Here is a 20,561-nt window from a genome sequence, read left to right as displayed (position 1 = left end):
TCTACACCAAGGAACTTTCGGGCGTCACCACTGTCAAAGAAATGCATCCAGGGCACTTGCCTTTTGCTGCCAGAACCACCAAAGCCAGCCCCTCACTTTCTCGGTGGCCCATCATGTGAGTTATGACTTTAACATTCAGGGCAAGCAATGTGCCTGTCCTTTCTCATAATTTTGTGTATGAATTACTCCTCTCAGGCTGTGACTCCCTGATTTCCTTGGTTACGGGTGTTGGAATGTTTTTCTTAGTAAAATACTAAAACCAAATGCTAAGCCCTCTGTGCGTGTGTGGTGAATTCAATAGAGACCAGTTACTGAACATGAAATACCGAGAAATTCTTTTATAATGCTGCTGCTGGCGGTGGGGGGAATATGATACAACTGACAGTGGTGACCTTTCAGGTTTTTAAAAAGTCATTTGAGGCTGCTATGTGTAGAGGAGGAGGAGGGAGAGAATCGGCAGTGAGGAGCTCATTACAATGAAGCGCAGCGGTAGAGCCACCAGACAGTTCTTTCTGATTAAACAGAAGGGCACCCCCTCCCAGCCCCTGTAAACAGGAACATCCTGTCTCTCGGAATGGCAGAATGGAGGAGTATTGTCCTGTTTTGTTCATCAGATGCTCTGCTGTCTGCAGCGAATGGCTTCCCTCTGGACTTCGTGGCTGCGTCCAAAAACATCCTTCCCTGAAAGTCGACCAGATGACCTACCAAGTTGAGCCCCAGAGCTCAGAGTTTTGATGCTAGTAAGTTAGAATTTTACAAACTCTAATTTCTAGGACACCACCATCTGGGAGATGTTAGAAGGTATTCCTTAAGAAACTAATTTTGGGGAATTCAGGTTTAATTGAAATTAACATTTTTTTTGGTAGAAAATGGCCATCTTCAGAGCTTTGAATGCACTCGCATCATGAATCCTTAAGAAGTGGGTGCAGTAACACATTCTTCCCCAAACCTCTGAACACAGAAGGTTCGTAAGGAAGAAAGGCTCAGCAATACCCATACGACCCCAAAGTTGTATAGAACACATTGTGAGGAAATGCTGTAATAAATGGTGGAGGTCACATATGCCTTTACATGAAAGTAATACTAGAGAAAGTACCCCAAAAGCTGCAAATACATATTCCTTTTAATTATGACTGCTTAGGTTTTTACTGAATTCTCAGCTGCAGAAGTCAAACGGTCATCTCTTAAATAAAATTCTTGATCTCTTGCACTGAAACTTTTTGTGTGTTTGAGAAATTGTTTCTCAGGGACAGAAACAAGAGCGGGGTCTCAGGTCTGACTGAGCACCACCAGCTGCTAATTTCATCTTTAAAAAAAATATTTTTGTATTGATTTCAGAGAGGAAGGGAGAGGGAAAGAGAGATAGAAACATCAATGATGAGAGAGAATCATTGATCAGCTGCCTCCTGCACACCCCCAACTGGAGATCGAGCCCGCAACCCAGGCTTATACCCTGACTGGGAACTGAACCATGACCTCCTGGTTCATAGGTCGATGCTCCACAGAGCCACGCGCCGGCTCGGCAGGCTGCTAATTTCAAAGATGCAGTGAGACCTTCCTGTACCCCTGCCCTGTGGCTAGGCCCCTCCTGGGTGCACACTGCAAAGCACAAGGCAGGCAGTGACTGCCACCAAGGCCACCTTGCCCTGCTCAGAGCCATCCCTAGGGAACCACACAGCAGTGCAATGTATGAGACTGAAGAGGGATGTCGTTGTAGAACCTAAGAATCATTGCAAGAGGTGGAGGCCACTGAGACCAAAGAACCAGTAAATCCAGTGAATTGAACATCTCACACTAGTCTCTGCTTCTCTAGTCTCTGCTGGTTAAGACCAAGTCTCTGGGCAGGTCACTTTGTCCCACCAGGTGGGAACTGCTGGTGGGGCGGGGCCGGTCTTACCAGATCCCTACCATCAAAGGCCACCCTGACACTCGGCAGTAAGCATTGGTTGCTGTTTCTGAAGGTTGTGCTCTAGACTGGGGTGCTCAACACTGCCCCTCATGCCCACGTAAATGGGATTTCACCGGAATAGAAACGTGAGGCAAAGAGATAATGGAGTTGGCAGGCTGAGTGGCCCACAGCCTCGGGCTGCCTGGCTCAGAGCGCAGCTGGAAATCCAATTCCAGAATGAAAAATGGGAACGCTGCTCTCCTGCTGCTAATTCTTAAGTCGACCCACACATCAATGTATCAGTGACTAAGAGGCTGCCCCTCATTTTTTCAGTGAGATTCTTCCTTTCAATATAGGACATAATCTAAGAGGTAAGTTACACGTCCCACCCCTCCCCCACCCTCTCCACCAAGAAACAAAAATGAAGGGATTTTACATTTGAATTCTAAGAAAAGCCACCTACACACATTTTTTTTTCCCCAACGGACCCCGCTTTAAGCACCTCTGGGCATGTGGGTCCCTTGAGCTTCCGGCTTTCAGTAGATTTCACAGGGCCTCTGATTCACTCACATTATCCCAAATTGCCCAATTCTGAGCTGGCTCCAAACAGATATTTTGCCTCTACTTCTAATATATGGTGGCTTCCTCATGACTCAACCTCATAATTGTGCTTTGTAGTTTTTCCCGTGGGAGGCAGCTGGTCCCCAGCTGTTTGCTGTGATGAGCCGATGGCAACTGCCTTCCGCCCCTTTGTGAACCTCAGACTACACCCCCAAAATCGCTAACTAGCTCCTGAGTACCCAGACAGTTCTGGCCTTTCATTTCCCTGCATTTCTTGGTACCTGGGACTCGCTCCCTCCCCACCCACAGATGGCCCAGACCCAGGCAGCCTCGCCACCCCACAGCCAGCATCCAGGCCCCTTTCCCTCCCCAGGATAACAGAGAGGATCTGAGTCCTGGGTTCTGGAAGATGACAACTTCCTGGCCTTGTGAGCCTTGGATAAGGACCACAAAGCCTCCTTCTTTTCCTTCCCTTCCCTCCCCCCTACCCCCTTTCTTTCCTTCCTGCCTCCCCTACCCCCTCCCTCCCTTTCCCTCCAAACTTAAATAAGGAAGTAACTCAATATGCGAGCTAATCATATCCTTAGGGATCAGACATCTCAGTTCAATCAGCTTCTCAAACGCAGCGAAGAAGGGCCAGCTTTTAAAAATTTCCACTCCACTGTGATTGTATTTGCAAAATACAATTAAAACAAATTGCTAGAAAAATAAAGCATAAAATACCAGCAGAAATCTTTGGATCTAAACAAAATTTCTCTGTCAAATCGGAATAAAATCTTCTAAACATTCTCAACTTCTGTTTCTACCCAGTCCTAAACCAAATCACAAATAGCTTGTCGGCAGGCACAGGGCTGTGGACTATGTACTTTGAGCCGCACTGATGTAGATAGCTTACTTACATGGACATGTTTCATATTTATATTCAGCCCATTGTCTTTTGAGAGAACGTAGTGTTTCTGGTCTCTTCTTTGCTCGTCCTAGTTTGGTCTAAGCATGTAACTAAGCTCTACTGATTTATCCACAAGCACACCACCTCTGCTTGGTGGAGAGCTTCCTCAAACACACACCAGTTCACAACCTCGCTGCTCACGGACATCGCTCTCACCAGGTCTCATTGGAAGAGACTTGACCTGATGTCCTCTTACACAGTCACACCTACCATTCATATAAATGCCCCTTCCTAGTGCCTGTCCATCCAGCCAGCCAGCCAGCCAGCCAGCCATCCACCCACCCACCATACTTGCCCCACTCACCAGTGTCATTGGGGTATTTGTCTCCCTTGATGCATGTCCTCCCGTCGTCCTCCTGGATGTAGCCCTCCCGGCATTCACAGCGGTAGCTGCCCAAGGTGTTGACACAGATGTGTGCACACAGAGTCTCGTTGCTGGTGGCACACTCGTCGATATCTAGGTTTGGGCCAAAATGCAGACAACACTTAGTTTCCAAGAATTGACTTCCAACACAAGTGACATATTTATGTCTGCAAAGCACACTTTGTCAGACTCTAGCAGAGAAGCCTGGAATAGAGCAGGAAGCTAGAAACCTGAGTGACAGGAAGACATCAGGCCGTGTCACCATGGTTACAACAGATCACTGATGGGCTTCCTGGTTGTGGCTCTGCCATTACCAAGTCAGGTGGTTGGTGCAGGCATCGCCAGCCTTCACAGTTGTCACCTGTAACCCATGATAATGAAGACTGCCCTACACACTTCATAAGGCTCCTTAGGTGAGAAAACAAGCTCCCCAATGGCAACACACTGAAAAGTGAGCATTATAGAAACAGTTTTCTGCAAAAGTGAGCATTATAGGAATGGTTTTCTGCCAGGACCCAGTGTGCCATGGGTTTTATGTTTTCTTTATGTCTGGCTATCATTCCAAGTAGCATGTGGTGACCCAAGGTCACTTAGGAAGGACTCCTTCCCAGTTAAGAGACGTGATGGTACCTGGGAAAAGCCACTTCTGATCAAAGAAAACAGTCATAATGGGCCTAACGGAGAGAGTTCTCCCCAGGAAATTTCAGCCTCATCAGTGACCCAAACAGACTCCTCGTGAGCTGTGGAAATGAGCCGTGAGACCCTCAAACAAGTAACCAGTAAGGGTCCCCATGAACTGAGCACATCACAGACTTGCTCCCCTACTGAGTGAGGTAGAAACAAAACGGTTTCCCACCAGGAAGAAGAGAGGGAGCCCAAGTCTGTTTTCTCTCATTCACTGAAGACCTGGGTGGCAGTGAGTGGGAGACTGTGCACATGTGGCAGCTGACTCAGCCCAGTCCTCGCTTCCGGATTCCAACAACTACTCCCCAGAAAAGCTGCCATGGGCCCGCCTCTGGCAGGCCCTGTGTGTGCCGAAGGGAGTGTGGTCATCTTTTCCCTTGGCGGTACGGGCTATGTCCTCTGTAGATGATGTCACATAGCTGGATCCTCCCCTGCAGTTCCTCAGGCTGACCACGCCCTCCGCGTGCCCCTGCCCTACACCTAAGGGTGGAGCTGCCTCTATGTCCAGAGGAGGTTGAGAGATAGAAATGGATGGAACTCAGCAGCAAGCTGGCTTTGCTGACCCCCAAATGAAAAGAACAGGGTACCATACCACAAATATGAGCCCTTGTGCCTGGGACCTTAGGGGTCCAGAGTGGCATCCCATGCTTTCTGTAGGAGGGGCCTTGGGTCCCCACTCCATTCACTTGGTGGCCTCAATCCTATTCCTTGTCAGCATGGGGCCCTGGGGAGAAGCCAGGAGACCTAATATCTAGAACAGGGGTCCTCAAACTACGGCCCGTGGGCCACATGCAAATACAAATATTGTATTTGTTCCCGTTTTGTTTTTTTTACTTCAAAATAAGATATGTGCAGTGTGCATAGGAATTTGTTCATAGTTTTTTTTAAAACTATAGTCCGGCCCTCCAACAGTCTGAGGGACAGTGAACTGGCCCCCTGTTTAAAAAGTTTGAGGACCCCTGATCTAGAACTTCTTTTGAATGGTTCTCTCTAGAGCCCCTGCTCATTGCAGCTCCTTTATTTTCCACTTGGGTCATGCGCCAGTCTCCTAGGTTCATCCTCAAGCTGATGCTCAAACTTGACTGTGCATGGGAGTCACTAGAGGCATTTGCATATATGCAGATTTCCAGTCCCACCCTCAGAGTCTGGAGGGGAGGCGAGACACTTTTTTTTTTTTTTAAAGAGAGGACCTTAGATGTTTCTGAGAGGTTAGCCAGGACTGACCACACTTTGAAACATGGCTTCAGGGGACAATAAACCTGCCTCAGAAATTCAGAGTGCAGGCTGGGGGTGGGACCACGCCCGTGGCAATGGCAGCGCTGAATTTGCTCAGCTGCAGCCCCCATGGCTGGCTGGTGGCTGGCTTCAGCTCTCTCTGACTTCCAACCTGTCTGCAACATGGACGCCCTCTTTCCCAGCCTCTCCTCCTACTTCTCTCCTGAGAGAATGCTTACTCTGATTTCTGTTTTTACATTTCTTCCCACTTAATGTTCTGTTTTATATTCTCCTAATTTACATTTGCTAATGTTCCCCTTTTCTTGCTCATATACCTCACTGCCCATGAAGACCTGACTGGCACCAACTCCCTGAAGAATTCTGTGGCCATTGTTCATCTCAATAATCGAGGTGAAGGGCAGTGATCCCCTAGGACAGTGGTTCTCAACCTTCTTAATGCCGCGACCCTTTAATACAGTTCCTCATGTTGTGGTGACCCCCAATTTCATTGTTACAAATTGAACATAATTAAAGCATAGTAATTAATCACAAAAACAATATGTAATTATATATGTGTTTTCCGATGGTCTTAGGCAACCCCTGTGAAAGGGTCGTTTGACCCCCAAAGGGGTCTCGACCCACAGGTTGAGAACCGCTGCCCTAGGATAATGCCAACACACTGCATCCAACAAATATCAGGAGGGAAGGGCAGGAATCAAAGATCAAAGCGGCTCCTGGGAGCTGGTCCCACTGATGAAGAGCATCCAAGCAAGCATAGACTCATCTGAAAGAGGCACAGTGTCAGGAGCTGAAAAATACGTGCATTGCCAACACACCCAGGCAGTAGGGCTTCTCCCGTTTCCGGTGTCTGTCACGGTCATAGCGGTATCCCGGGTAACAAGTACACAGCACGCGGCCGAAGTTATCTGTGCACTGCTGCTCACAGGGGGCCTCGGCACACACATCATAATCTGAAAGAGGAAAGTGTGAGCCTATGTCAACTGCAGTCACTCTCGAGGCGGAGCGGGGTCACCTGGCTCTGGTCTGGAACAGACTTTTTGGGCTGCGCTCTGCTCTAGGGCAACTGTGACATGTGACCACCTATGTTTGGAGGGTCATGCACTCTTCCAGCCATGGGGGCCTCTGAGAAACGTGGTGTCCAGCTCCGCAGTGGTTAGAAGCAAACATCACTTGTGATTTCCCCCTGGTGGGGGGTGGTCACCGCCTCATCCTTAGGTCTTTGTCCCTCATCCCAAGAGCAAGGAAGCTCTAGTTGGCCAGGCTCTGCTCTGCAGCATCACCAGGGCCTGTTTTGTTGTTTTTAACCAACTGCTGTAGAGACAGGAAGTTCTTTCTGGTGGAACACTCAAGAACAGCCGGCCTGGTGATGGGCGTTGTCCCTGTACTGTGGGGAGCAGGACCAGAAGTCAGGCTGGCTTCTAGGAGTGTGAGGGAGGCTTTGGAATGGAGATGTGTGTGAGTTAGAGTGTGTGGGGGTTGTAGGTCTGCATGCCAGGGGTTGATTCTGCATGCTGAGAAGGGGCTGAATAAGGTTGAATAGCTAGAGATCTCATTCTGGCCCTTAGCCTGTGTGAATTGGGTGGGTGGTCTATTACTTGTGAATAATTAGAGCAGTGTTTCTCAACCTTGGCTGCACATTAGACTCACCTGGGAATCTTTCTAAAATCCTGATTTCTGGGCCTCATCTTCCGGAAATTCTGTTTCTTTGTTATGGGTTGGGGCTACAACATTAGTAACAAAGAAACAGAATTTCCAGAGGATGAGGCCCAGAAATCAGGATTTTAAAAAGATTCCCAGGTGATTCTAATGTGCAGCCAAGGTTGAGAACCAGTGACCTAGAGCATCTCCTTCTCTCCATCCTTACAAACTGGTAGTTAACGAGCCTCTGAAGGGACTTGGCTCTATGTCAGGTGCTCAGACTGAACATTTACTTGCCGACTAGATCCAGCCTCTCATTAATCACTGCACTATCTTCCCCAGGTGCTGACAGACGAGCTACCCTTGGACAGGGCTTGAGCCTGGCTTCGCTCTGGGACATATGAAGGTGGAATGTTGGGCTGCTACGGTGTGTGTGTGTGTGTGCGTGTGTGTGTGTGTGTATGTGTGTGTGTGTGTGTGTGTGTGACAAGGCTCATGCCATTTTCATGATGACCTGGAAAGCTGCCCTGGATAAGTGCTTCTCCCTAAGATGGAGATTCCAGGCTGCTCTGCCTATGTGTGTCCCTGGTCAAACACACTTTCCTTAACTAAGCATCACCTCCAGGCATCAGTGTTCTGATGCTCATGCTCATGGGCTTCCACATGGTTATCAAATGCCTACTCTGTGCAGGCCTAATGTAGGACGGTGTCACACTGAGGTGAAGCATGCAGGTTCTGGAGCCAACCTTCCCAACTCTGCCACAATCTCTGTGATCTTGGCTTCTTTAAGCCTCCGTTTCCTTACCTATAAAATAGGGTAACAACAGTACCGACTTCATGGTGCTTTTATGAGATTACGTAGGATGATGCATTAAGCACAATGCCTGACACACAGTGAGAGCTTCACCTGCTCTTCTGCTTTTTAAATTCCTAGTTCTTACACTTGTTTGGGTACCTGGCAGGGACTGAGTTCTCTGGCGCAGCGGCTGCTAACCGGTGGTCCGAGGACCACTGGTGGTCCGTGAGATCTGAAAGGTTGGTGATCACTGCTCTGGAGTACAGCACCACTCTCCTCCTATAGTTTATACTCAATTAATAATTGTTGAACTAGAACAAGTCAGATCATCCTGTCACCTGGCCAATTAAGATAATACAGCACGGGGGGCAAAATATATCTGGTTGGCCAGATAATATTTTTAGCTTTGCAGGCCTTTGTTACAACTATTAAACTCTGCTGCTGTAGGGCAAAAGCATTCAGCACTTAAATTAATGGGTATGACTGTGTCCCAATAAAGCTTTATTTACAAAAACAGGCAGTGGGTCAGATGTGACCCACAAGCATAGCTTGCTGACTCTTGACTTCCAGAACAACAACTATGAGGCAATAACACTGTTTTAATTACAGCTTCTATTCTTTATTTAGCCTAAAAAAAAAAGATAAGAAATTCTAGTCTCTGTTTACTATCTATGATAGTTAAATTATGTGTCAACTTGGCCAGGCCACACTACCCAGGTATTTGGTTAAACATTCTAGGTGTTTCTGTGGAGATATTTTTCAGATGAGATTAACATTTAAATCAGTAGATTTGAGTAAAACAGATTGCTCTCCACGATGATGGCGAGCCTCATCCAATCACTTAAAGGCCTTAATAGAGAAAAGATGGACCTCCCCTGCTAAAGAGGGAATTCTGTCAGCAGATGGTTTCTGGATTCAAACTCTGACTCTCTCCTGGGTCCCCACTCTGCTGGCCTACTCTGCAGACTTTGGAGTTGCCAGCCTCCACATCTTGTCAGCCAATTCTTTAAAAATTAAAATCTCTCGAGAATCCTAACTAATATACCATCTTTTCTGAGATCCTACATTTATACTTGGCATTTTTGGGCAATAGAAACCTTTATGACTAAAAGTATTTTTAGTAAAAGATAAACAAGTCAATACTGACTTATTCTCACAAATTAAAACAAATTAACTTTTGAAAATGTTCTAGCAAAAGCAAGAGAGCAGAGAATTAGTTACAACAGAGCAGCTTTCAGCTCCTGAGACCACTTTTCCTGGAAATACTCAGTTCTAGGTTACATTAATCATAGGTGCTGTGGCCCCACCTTGGGGTGAGGGATATTAGTTTTGTCCCAGATGTTTGAAACCACAATACCTAACATTTAAAGGAACTGTAAGTATGTGGTATCTGTATAATGTGTTTTTAATTAGTTGGGGTAAGGTCTTTAGCTGGGATCTTAAAATGATTGGCCTAAACTTAATTTTCTTTCAGTAGCTGCCACACTGAAATATAAAAGACACAGCTGGTAACTGAGAAAAGCTGGCTTATAAAAGAAGGCAATTACTTTAATTTTTGTGGGTTTTTTCCACCAAGCTCTCAGAATGGAATTGGCTGGTGTGAGAAAGTCAGTCTTGCAGAGACCTGAGGCCATATAAACCATCGTAGGTGATGAGATTTCCTAAGAACCTTCCTCAACCCAACTTCCTCAGAGGTCCCAGCTATGGATTAATGAACTCTGCCATCCTTCCACCGAAGAGAGCAGTCAACAGGAGGGATTCATTTATTTCTAACAAATAAAACAATTGCTCTCCATGAGATAACACAACATGCAGTAGCTTGGCTGGGCTCAGGGACCTGCCTTCTGGGGCAACAGTGAAGAAACCCATTTCACATCACTCACTCACCTGTCTGTCCCAAGCTTTGGGCCAACTAATCTCACGCTCTTCAAATGGTTCTTAGCCTTCCCTGTGTCAGTGCTTAATCCTTTGCGGTCTTCTTCCTCCTACTTGTCTAGGTGCTTGGCAGCCTTCCCAGATAACCTAGCTTGAGTCTCCCTCCTCTTAGACACCACCTCTGACCACGCTGGTCCTCTGTGCTACGTGCCCCTCCCCCCCATGCCCCCGAACACTTGCTGCACTACAGGCTTCTAGCGCACATATTTCAGTTATTATTAATAACAACAGCAACCATAACAGTAACCGCCACTAACCAAGCTTCTGATCTAAGTACTTTAGATGCGGTAATAGTCTTAAACAACCATATGAGTCAAGTACTAAGACTTTCTTGCAAAAACTAAATTTAGAAAGTATCTTTGAAGTGTGCTGTGGACTGAATGCCTGCATCCTCCTGAAATCCATAGTTGGAAATCCTAACCCTCAATGTGATGGTACTGGGTGGGGCTTTGGGAGGTGATTCGGCCATGAGCCCTGATGAATGGGATTAATGACCTTGTAAAAGAGACCCCCTCGAGCTACCTTGCCCTTTCTGCCATGTGAAGACACAGAAAGAAGATGGCTATGTATTAACCAGGAAGCTCTCTCCAAATACTGAATCTTGCAGCACCTGGATCTTGGACTTGCCAGCCTTTAGAACTGTGAGACATAAATGCTGGTTATTTAAGCTGCCATATATGGTATTCTTGTTATAGCAGTCGGAATGGACTAAGGCGACGTGGAACCATGAGGAAATCCAGGTCTCTGATTCTGCGCTGTCCAGACCCTGTCTACTCAGCTGGAGGGTGCGGGCGTTGAGGGCCGGGCCTCTGTCTCTTCAGGGCTGGGCTGCACACAGGGCTTGCTGATGGTCATGTGAAGGGGTTTCAAGTTTAACACATAGAAAGCAGATAGAGAGGTAGGGGAGGGAGGCTGTGTTCTAACTGTGTGTGATATGCTGATTAGAGAATTACTCAATGTATGATTACATGTTGTGTAATGATTTAGACAGAGCATGCTACATATAACCAAATCAGCATTGGAAGGATATAATGCCCGCACATAGAAATTACACACACACATGCACAGATAACCAGACACAGATAACACACATACATTCCAGGCACATCTGAACGTTACAGACATCTGGTGATTAGTTATGAATAAGGTGAGAAGGCAGAATCTTCCCTATGACATACCTTCTGGGATGCATTGTCCGAGAACAAATTTATACCCTTTGCAGCACTTTTTCCTAAGAGGCAAACAAACAAAAACACATTTTAAATGAGACATGTTAGATAAAAATATCATTCTTTCCAGTTACTGGTCTTGAATCAAATACCTTGTGCCCAGGAAACACTGAGGCAACACAGGGTGAGTTATTTTAAAGGAAATCTGAGATAAAAAGGAAAAATATTGTCAATATCACATGACCACATCTTCTAATAGCAGAATGTCCTTCTCATCACATAATACATGGAATTATTCCTTTGAATCCCATGAAGTGAATTCACTCAGAGATTTCAAGATACTTAAATTAGATAATTCCAGGTCTGCAGGAATAGGTATGAAAAGAACTTTCAAGGCTGACCTGGCCCCTCATCCTACACACCAAGGATTCACAGGACTTGCCAGTTATAATAACAATTAGCTAAGTATAATCACCACTGGATAATTACAACATAATGATTCTAGTTATAGTATAAGACGGGGACTGGAACCCAAGCATTCTAACTCCCACTGGAGTACCATGGAAGGTACTGAAAGGGACCTAAATTAGCTAAGGATGAAAAAAGCAAACAGGCAATTACTAACCCACATCCAAGTTTTACATGTCTGCCTGTGGTAGAGAAATGGTGACATCCATTCCAAATGGGAATCTCCACTGAGAAGATTCCACCTCTGGTAGGAGTGGGGGCTCCTAACAGGCCTACCCCTCTGCAGATAGCAGCTGCACCCTCCAGACAAAACAGCATCCATCAACTATGTGAGAGTTCTGGAGAGTCAATCCAACTGGCAGACTTAGGAGGAGAGTTGAAATTTTGAACAGGGGACCAACACAAGATAATTATTTTTATTAGAAACTAGAGGCCTGATGCACGAATTTGTGCACCAGTGGGGTCCCTTGGCTTGGCCTGCAGGATCAGGCTGAAACCAGCTCTCTGACATTCCCCGAGGGGTCCCGAATTGTGAGAGGGCACAGGCCAGGCCGAGGGACCCCACCAGTGCACAATCAGGGCCAGGGAGGGATATAAGAGGTTGGCCAGCTGGGGAGGGAATGCAGGAGGGCTCCAAGGCATGTCTGGCCTGTCTCACTTTGTCCAGATCAGCTGGACCCCAGCAGCAAGCTAACCTACCAGTCGAAGTGTCTGTCCCCTGGTGGTCAGTGCACATCATAGCGAGCGGTTGAGTGGCCTTAGCATATCAATAGCATATTATGCTTTGATTGGTTGAACGGACAACCAGACAACCGGATGCCCGGACACTTAGCATATTAGTCTTTTATTATATAGGATAATCAAAGGTGGGAACTAAAGCAAGTGCCCTTCAACCACGTTAGATAAGGCCTGCTGTTGAAGAATAATTTGATACACTTAGATGTCTTTTTCCCATCACATTGTAGTAAAAAATAATTTAACAGCATTGTTTTCTACTTTTGCAAATAGCATACTCTATACTATTGGTCAAATCCACTCTTGTGGACTGGTCTGCTAGGTGGATTTCCATCTGCCAGGTGAAAGAGAAACTCCAGCAATCCCTTCCTAAGACTTCTAAAATTTAGAAAAATTATATTCAATCCATCACTTACAAATTTTACATAAAATTTATGAAAAATGTATACAGCTTGTAAACATTGCATCTGGCAGGAGAAGTTTCTGAGGCCCCATCGGGTGCTGCTACACCGCCTCCTTTCTCTCTGCAATACGTCTCATGTGCAGCCCAGCTGCGAGAGATAATCTTACTTCAAAGGCGTAACACTGGACTTTCATTATAAAACACAGTGGCATCTGGGATGCTCTCAAAACTGACTTGAGTGAACTAGCTAAGAGTCCCCTGTGCTGCAAATGACACATTTGCCTACCTGTATGTGTCCACTCAATATAGGCTATTTTGAATCTTTCTTCAACATACTTATGTCAAAAGGGAGTGTACATATATTTTATGTATATATTTTAATGTATATGCACATATTTCTTCATATATAAATAAAATGTACTGATATAAATGGCAGGTGACAGTGTCCAGAGTTTTCCCATTAGATATAATTTCCCACCATCTCCGGCTGAATTATAATTTTACATGATAAAAGAATCCCATGGGGTATAAATTTATGATAATTACTATTTCTAACAGAGGTAGAGGATCTACTTTTATATTCCATGAAACTTAAACTCTGCCTAGTTTTCCATGGTTTAAGAAAGACCAAGTTCCTAACAACCAAGAAGAAAATTGGCTTAATTGAGCATTCATTACAATTTTATGGTTATTAGTTACTGTGTTACATGAGGCTGTCCAACAGAAATCTATAAGAGGAAAAGCGGTGCACTCCATGGTCTGAAACTAAGTGATTCATGAGAGAGTTGAATGGAGGGGGAAACATGTGTTTTTGATAGTCATGTCTCAAGGATAGCACCACATTTAAACATATGGCTCTGTGTGGCTCTTTCTACTTAAATGGTGCATCCAAGTTACAGCCTCAGAGGTGTTCGATGGCATTTTAAAATTCATGCAAATGAATGCAATCCTTACAATCTCTCTTTCCACATCTGAGACATTAAACTTGGGCACTCTGACCTCGTTGAGCATTTCAAGGACTTGGGATTGTCCACACAGTGGAGTCCAAAGTAACCTATCCTTGGCCTTGTTACAAAATTAAGTGAGAAAGCAGTGATTTGATATGTTTTCAAAAGGCTACGGAGCTCTGGCAGGTGCAGATCTGAGCTTCAGGATGGGCACGCTTCATTTAAATACCTGCTCAGCTACCATTTACCTTCCCCTCCGCTGCTTTTTCTTAATTGCATAACTAATGCCATGTCCCTGCTCAAGAAAAGGAGGTTTGAGACGCCTCCACAACCTCCTGTCTCCCCCGGAATTCCTGGGGATGTAGCATTATTTTGCATGTTAAACACACATCCATCATAAATCACCATTTAAAATAAACAATTGGAATATTCCAAAAACAAACACTGGCTACACATGTTCTACTGGTTCAAAGATTACTTAGAACATAATTTGCGCATAATGAAGTTGAGACAGCCCACGTGAAATCTCCTGGTTACGCAAGCACTTGTTAGTCCTAACTGCAAACACGGCTGTGTGGTTTTTATCTTTAAGCAAAACAAACTCAGACGGGGGGAAAGCTCATGTGGATTCAGGGGAGGCCGTCCTTCTTAATACGCTTCACGTGGCGCAGCTTGGTTTTCCAAATGCAAATGCTTTTCTTGTTTCTTGGCAAGAGGCCGTGGTGATTAGACAGTTGTTACACAGAAAGGGCGACATCTGGTAATCAGGAAAGTCTGTGGAGGTTTCCCCTGGGTGCCTCCGAGTAAGTAACACACATTAAAAAAATCATAAATAAAAACAGTGCAGCCTGAAATATATCCCATCAACCAATGTGTGTGAGAGCTTTGGGGAGGGAAAACTAAATCAAGGCAATGAAGATAATAGAGGTACGGTCATCCGACTGTCTGCTGTTAGTTATCAGAGTCTAGAAAAGAATTTGAAAAAATAACTGCCTAAGAATTAGAGGACTACAAGGGACTTCGAAAGGTCAAGTGAATTAGTAGGCAAGAAATATGTCAACACATGCTCCAAGGCAACAGTAAATTTTCCTATGATTTACTTAGGGTTTCCTTTCCAGAACTGCCTAGACATGCACCAGATAGATCAGATTTTTTTTTAAATGAGAGAACCGCACTTTTGTGAGTTCCTGGTGCCAAGCTATGTGCAATGGGTGAAGCAATGGCTTTAGGGTCAAGCAAACCAGGTTTGCAGTTCTGGCTCTGCCACTGGAAGAGCTCGGGATGTGGCCTTGGGCTCATTTCTGAAACTCGCTGAGCTTTCGATTCCTCATGGATAAAACATGAACAATAACATTTGCCGTACAGGATTATCACACTGATTACAGATAACACAGGTACCTAGCACAGGGCCTGGTTCAGGGTCAGAACACTGCGCTAGCTGCAGCTTGTTTTTCTTTTCTTTTTTGTTTTTTATTCTCACCTGAGGATACGTTTTTATTCATTTGAGAGGGACAGGAAGGGAGAGAGAAAAAGAGAAACATCAATCAGTTGCCTCCCGTACATGCCCAACCCTGATCCAGGATCAAACCCACAACCTATGTATGAGCCCTGGCAGGGAATTGAACCTGAAACCTTTTGGTGTAAGGGACGATGCTCCAACCAACTGAGCCACCCAACCAGGGCTTTTTCTCTTTTTTTTAAAGAGCTATATAATTTACTTATTCTTTTCTCTCTTTTTTTAAATTGAACTTATAGGGGAACAGGTTTCAAGTGTATAACTCAATAAATGATCGTCTGCACACTGCATCGTGCACCCATCACCCCTAGCAATAATGAGTGAATAAAAAAAGCTGTGGTACTTTCACAACGGAATACTAGCTGCAGCTTTATGAACATGGCAAGAAAACTACAAAAGTCACGCCACCCAGATGCCTTCATCTTAAGACTCATCTCTTTCTTCCACTTCTTATTCAGTGGTAGATGCCCCGTCTTCTCCCAAAAAGAGGGGGCGGGGAACCTCTGGTTTCAAGATGATGGAAAAGTCATATTGTTGTATTCTTCTTCCACAGGTTAATCCCAAATAACGATATGAACACAAAATGAAAATGCAAGCTCATATGCCATGGATTCAGGAGACCTCTCTAACTCGGAACGTGGCCAGTGGATGGAAGGATGGAAGTGGTTTTGCAGAGTGGAGTAACTCAAACCTAAGTGCCTCCAGAGGAGCTCATCATGAAGCAAGGCGTAGCAATTGCAGACACCAGGCATCGAAGAAAGTGGAGGCCTGAAGAGAGCAAGATGAGCTGAAAGTTGGGCGAGAAGTTGGATTTCCAGCCCCCCCACAACTCCAAGCAGTGAGCCTGATACCCTTTCCCACTCATGCAAAAGGCAGAAGGTATATATTTGTGAGAACTGTACGGGGGAAACTCAAGACTGGGACACCAAGCCAGGGAACTGAGTGGAACCCTGACATGCAGAGTTCCAGATGTTTTTAAAGAACCCCTTCAATTTAATATTTCATATTTCATTCCAAAACAATGAAGCCCTCCTGGTGATGGCTTCTAAAGGCAAACTGATGGTGGCTTCCTCCCATCAACTAGTCCAGTGATGGCGAACCTATGACACGCGAACTCATTTTTTTGGTTGATTTTTCTTTGTTAAATGGCATTTAAATATATAAAATAAATATCAAAAATATACATCTTTGTTTTACTAGGTTGCAAATATCAAAAAATTTCTATATGTGACACGGCACCAGAGTTAAGTTAGGGTTTTTCAAAATGCTGACACGCCGAGCTCAAAAGGTTGGCCATCACTGAACTAGTCAGTCCCAAATGAAGACTCATGAAAATCTGTAGAGCCCAACTTGCCTAATTCATGTTCACCATTCCAACGGCGCTGTGGCATGCCTGTGGAGGGGGTCCATAAGAAACTTTAGTCAGGAAGAACACAGAACATGAATTCCTCGAGGCTATAATTAAGGGCCCGAGGATCTAAAAGTGGTCCTGAATTTCCTTGTAAAGCTCCTAAGAGGGAGGAAGCCTTCCTCTTTCCCTTTTAACCTTCTTGCTTTCCAAAACTTTTGAGCTTTGCGTGACTTCCTGTGAATTACTAGGATTCCTTTCATGCTAGAAGTCCCGAGAACAGAACCCAGTAAAATGACTCACCTCCCATCTCGGCATGCTTGGTTCCAGCCTTTAAGCCAGAATGTGCACCCCACCGCCCAAAAATGGAATGATATGTTTACTACAGCAATCAGTAAATTAAAAACCAAACAAACCTACCCATTTATTCATCTATGTAAAAGCTGGTTACTGTCACATCAATGACAATACTAAGAGAATGGTAAGGAATCTATGACGTATAACTTGCTGTAGTGTATGCAATTACTGATGGTGAAGATCAAATGATGGAAACAGTATGGTAGTTCCTAAAAGAATTAAACAGAGTTACCACGTGATCCAACAATTCCACTTCTGGGTAGGCAGCCAAAAGAATTGAAAGCAGACTTGAATGGATGTTGGTTCTTGGCAGCACCTTTCACAATAGCTAAAAGGTGGCGACAACCCAAATGTCCACGATCAGATGACTGGATAAGCAAAATGTGCTATATACGCACAACAGAATAGTATGCAGATATAAAAAGGAAGGAAATCCTGACACAGGCTACGATATGGAGAAACCTTAAAAACATTATGCTAAATGAAATAACACAGAAGAACAAATATTGGATCGTTCCACTTATATGAGGTACATTCCAACAGAAAATATGGTACTTAGAATAGTCAAATCCACAGAGACAGAAAGATTGGCGGTTGCCAGCGTCTGGGGGAGGGGGCATGGGAAGTTATGGTTAGAGTGTTAATTTGGGAAGATGAAAAAGTTCTGGAGATGAATGGTGATAATTGCATGACAATGTGGAAAAACTTAATGTTCACTGTACTAAATACCTAAAAATGGCTAAAATGGTAAATTTTATGTTGTGTATATTTTACTACACAAACACAAAATGATCAAGTGAGGAAGGAACATCATTGAAGTTACTCCTCTAACCATTAATACCCTGGTCATGGTATCATCTAGGTTTTAGCTGTGTGAATTACAGGGGAAAAGTGTGTGTGGTTATTCTTAAACAGAACTAAGGTAACAACCAGAAGGTATTTACCCCTACAAGACTGTGGGTGACAATAATTTCTTCATTTAACAAACATTCATGTTGCATCTACCCCAAAGGCAGAATAGCTGACGGTGAGGGCCCTGGGCCTTGGGGATGTATCTTCTGGGTTTGAATCCAGGCTCTGCTGCTTTCCAGCTGTGGGACCTTAGACAAGCGACTTTAAGTTCCTCTACCTTAATTTCCTTATCTGTAAAATGGGAGGGTAATGGAACCTACCTCACCAGCTTGGTGTGAGGGTTCAATGAGTTCGGGTGCATAGACTTTAGTACTTCACTGCTGGCCTACATTCATTCCAACAGAAAATATAGGAAGAAATGTACTGGTTTTCCTGTTGGGTCACTGGTCTGCCCCCACCTTCAAGGACCCTGGAGTGTTGCAGAGGAGGGAGGGCCAGGAAATCTGCAGCCCCGCCATAGTCTGAATTCCCATGGGCCTGTTTTAAGTGAGAGGCAGAGCAATACAAGGGCCCGTATCTTGGCCATATTTGTTTCCACGCCAACGCCTGCATGCAGATGATTTTATCGTATCATGTTGCAGGAGAAGTGAAACCCTAAAGCATTCCACCTCCCTCTCTCTGATCAGCACGGTATCTGTTCTCATTGATGAAATGCACATGTTTGGATCTCTGACTGTTTACTCAAAGCTGGCCCAGGAGCACACGGGCAATTCAGACAACAGTCCAGGCTGTGGGCTGAGCCCACACGTGGTCACCTTTGCAGGGTATTTCTGCCAGCACCACCCCACCTCCCTGGCATAGTGTCCTCAGACTCACAGGGTCAAGGACCTCCGCAGAGGGCCACTGGAGTCCAGAGGGAACAAGAACCTGGGATTGATTCAACTCCTCTTTGCACCTATGCCAATGTCAGATGCTCAACCCTCTTCTCGCACATTCCCCCCCCCACTTCTTTATGTCCCCAAATGCGTTTCTACCTTGTGAACCCCAATTGTCTTGTTAGCTGTCTGCCTTTTCCCAATTTCTGAAATATAAGAAAAGAATTATAACAAATTGGAAAAAGTAGCTTGGTATTATCTTTGTAAAAATATAAAATTTTATCTATGCACATACTTATATATGTATAGGTTGTGAGATAATTTTACATTAAAATACAAAGATCATGTTGGGTAGTCATTAGGTTGACTTATGTGGATGAGGTGTTTTTCTCATGTTCTTTTCTGTGTGTTCTCTGGTTTTCCTGTAATGAGCAGGTGTTGATTTTGTAGTAAGAGAAAATAGAGGGAAGAATAAAATAGAGAGATCTTTGGGAACTTTTGGGTGTTTGGCACATTTTGAATGCCAGGCTTGGCAAGAGTTTCAGAAACTCTGATTTGAAAGTTGGTTAGGGTATAATGTTCATGAGCACGTGTTTGAGCATCACTGCCTACAAGGTTATTTAACCAACCCAGAGACTGAGCAGTGACATTTTGGAGCAACTTGACCACCTAGGTTTCAACCAAACTGCTTTTGACCAAGTCACCTGGAACCAATATATGGTATTTATTAAGAAACTAGAGGTCCGGTGCACGGATTCGTGCACATTGAATGGAAATTAATTAGAAGAAATATTTTAGAGGCCTGAGAGGGACCACTGGAGGTTGGCTCCAGGGCATATCTGGCCCATCTTACCCAGTCGTGATTGACTGGAACCCAGAAGCAAGCTAACCTACCAGTTGAAGTGTCTGCCCCCTGGTGGTGAGTGCACGTCATAGCAACTGGTCAAACTGTCGAATGAATGGTCGGACACTTAGCATATTAGGCTTTTATTATATTATAGATGGCTTCAGGGATTTAGTGCACCATTTAGCAGGATATTCATTATTTTTTCACCTCAAATAACTGGTTTAATAGAGATTTCTCATAGAGAGAATTTTAATGGAACAATTTTCTCTATTTGTGAGACACGTTTAAACCAAGGAATCTCTGCTCACATTTATTTCCACAGTTGCTAATTTTCAGAAGCACTGATGGCTGTGAACCATGTCTCACTCACTCTGTGGGTCACTGTCCCTGGACAGTACAATGACACTGCGGGACCCAAAGCCCTCGCTATTGACTTATTTTTATTCTAACCTTAACTTTCTAAGCATTCTAGAATCACCTGAATGGTTATTAATAATATGCTGCAATGGCATTCATCAAGAAAATCCTATCTTCAAGCATTGAGTTATTCATGATAAATTGAGCCATACGAGTTATCTACTGTGGTTACCAAGGCATTTCTGGAAGTTTCCTGACTGCTCCTCCACCTTCTCCTTCCACTCGGGGCTTTCTCTACAGATGAGTCACTGTTACCTCACTCTTCTCTCTTTTTCAAAGGGTGGATCTAGCCTCAGGATTTAAACTCTCACCTTTCTACTCATGACTCCTAAACTGCAAACTTCCGGGGATCTTAATGGCCTTCATTTTGCTTGCCTGAATTTGCTAAGTTTTCTATAATTATCAGATATTACTTTTGTAATGAGAAAATGTGCTATTTTATTTTTTAAATTTTTATTATTATTTTTTATTGATTCAGTTATTACATATGTGTCTGATAAGGACACATATGTAAAATGTGCTATTTTAAAACTAAGAGGAAAAAATAATTTCTCACTGCCAAGGTGGAATAGAATA

The 20,561-nt window shown here is 44.5% G+C and overlaps 1 protein-coding gene across 1 annotated transcript in view; it reads right to left on the bottom strand.

Annotated features, from left to right (window-relative positions):
• CCBE1 (collagen and calcium binding EGF domains 1) overlaps nt 1–20,561 on the bottom strand; it is a gene marked incomplete at its 5' end in the record, with an annotated part of 176,335 nt that overhangs the window by 13,793 nt on the left and 141,981 nt on the right. The window contains 3 exons of the mRNA XM_005881811.2: nt 3,703–3,855; nt 6,498–6,632; nt 11,230–11,282. Coding sequence (XP_005881873.1) covers nt 3,703–3,855; nt 6,498–6,632; nt 11,230–11,282 — 341 coding nt within the window. The remainder of the gene's footprint in view (nt 1–3,702; nt 3,856–6,497; nt 6,633–11,229; nt 11,283–20,561) is intronic.

The sequence above is a fragment of the Myotis brandtii genome, unplaced genomic scaffold (assembly GCF_000412655.1).
Source record: "Myotis brandtii unplaced genomic scaffold, ASM41265v1 scaffold69, whole genome shotgun sequence".
Classification (NCBI taxonomy): domain Eukaryota; kingdom Metazoa; phylum Chordata; class Mammalia; order Chiroptera; family Vespertilionidae; genus Myotis; species Myotis brandtii.
This window is presented reverse-complemented; position numbering and strand designations above follow the sequence as displayed.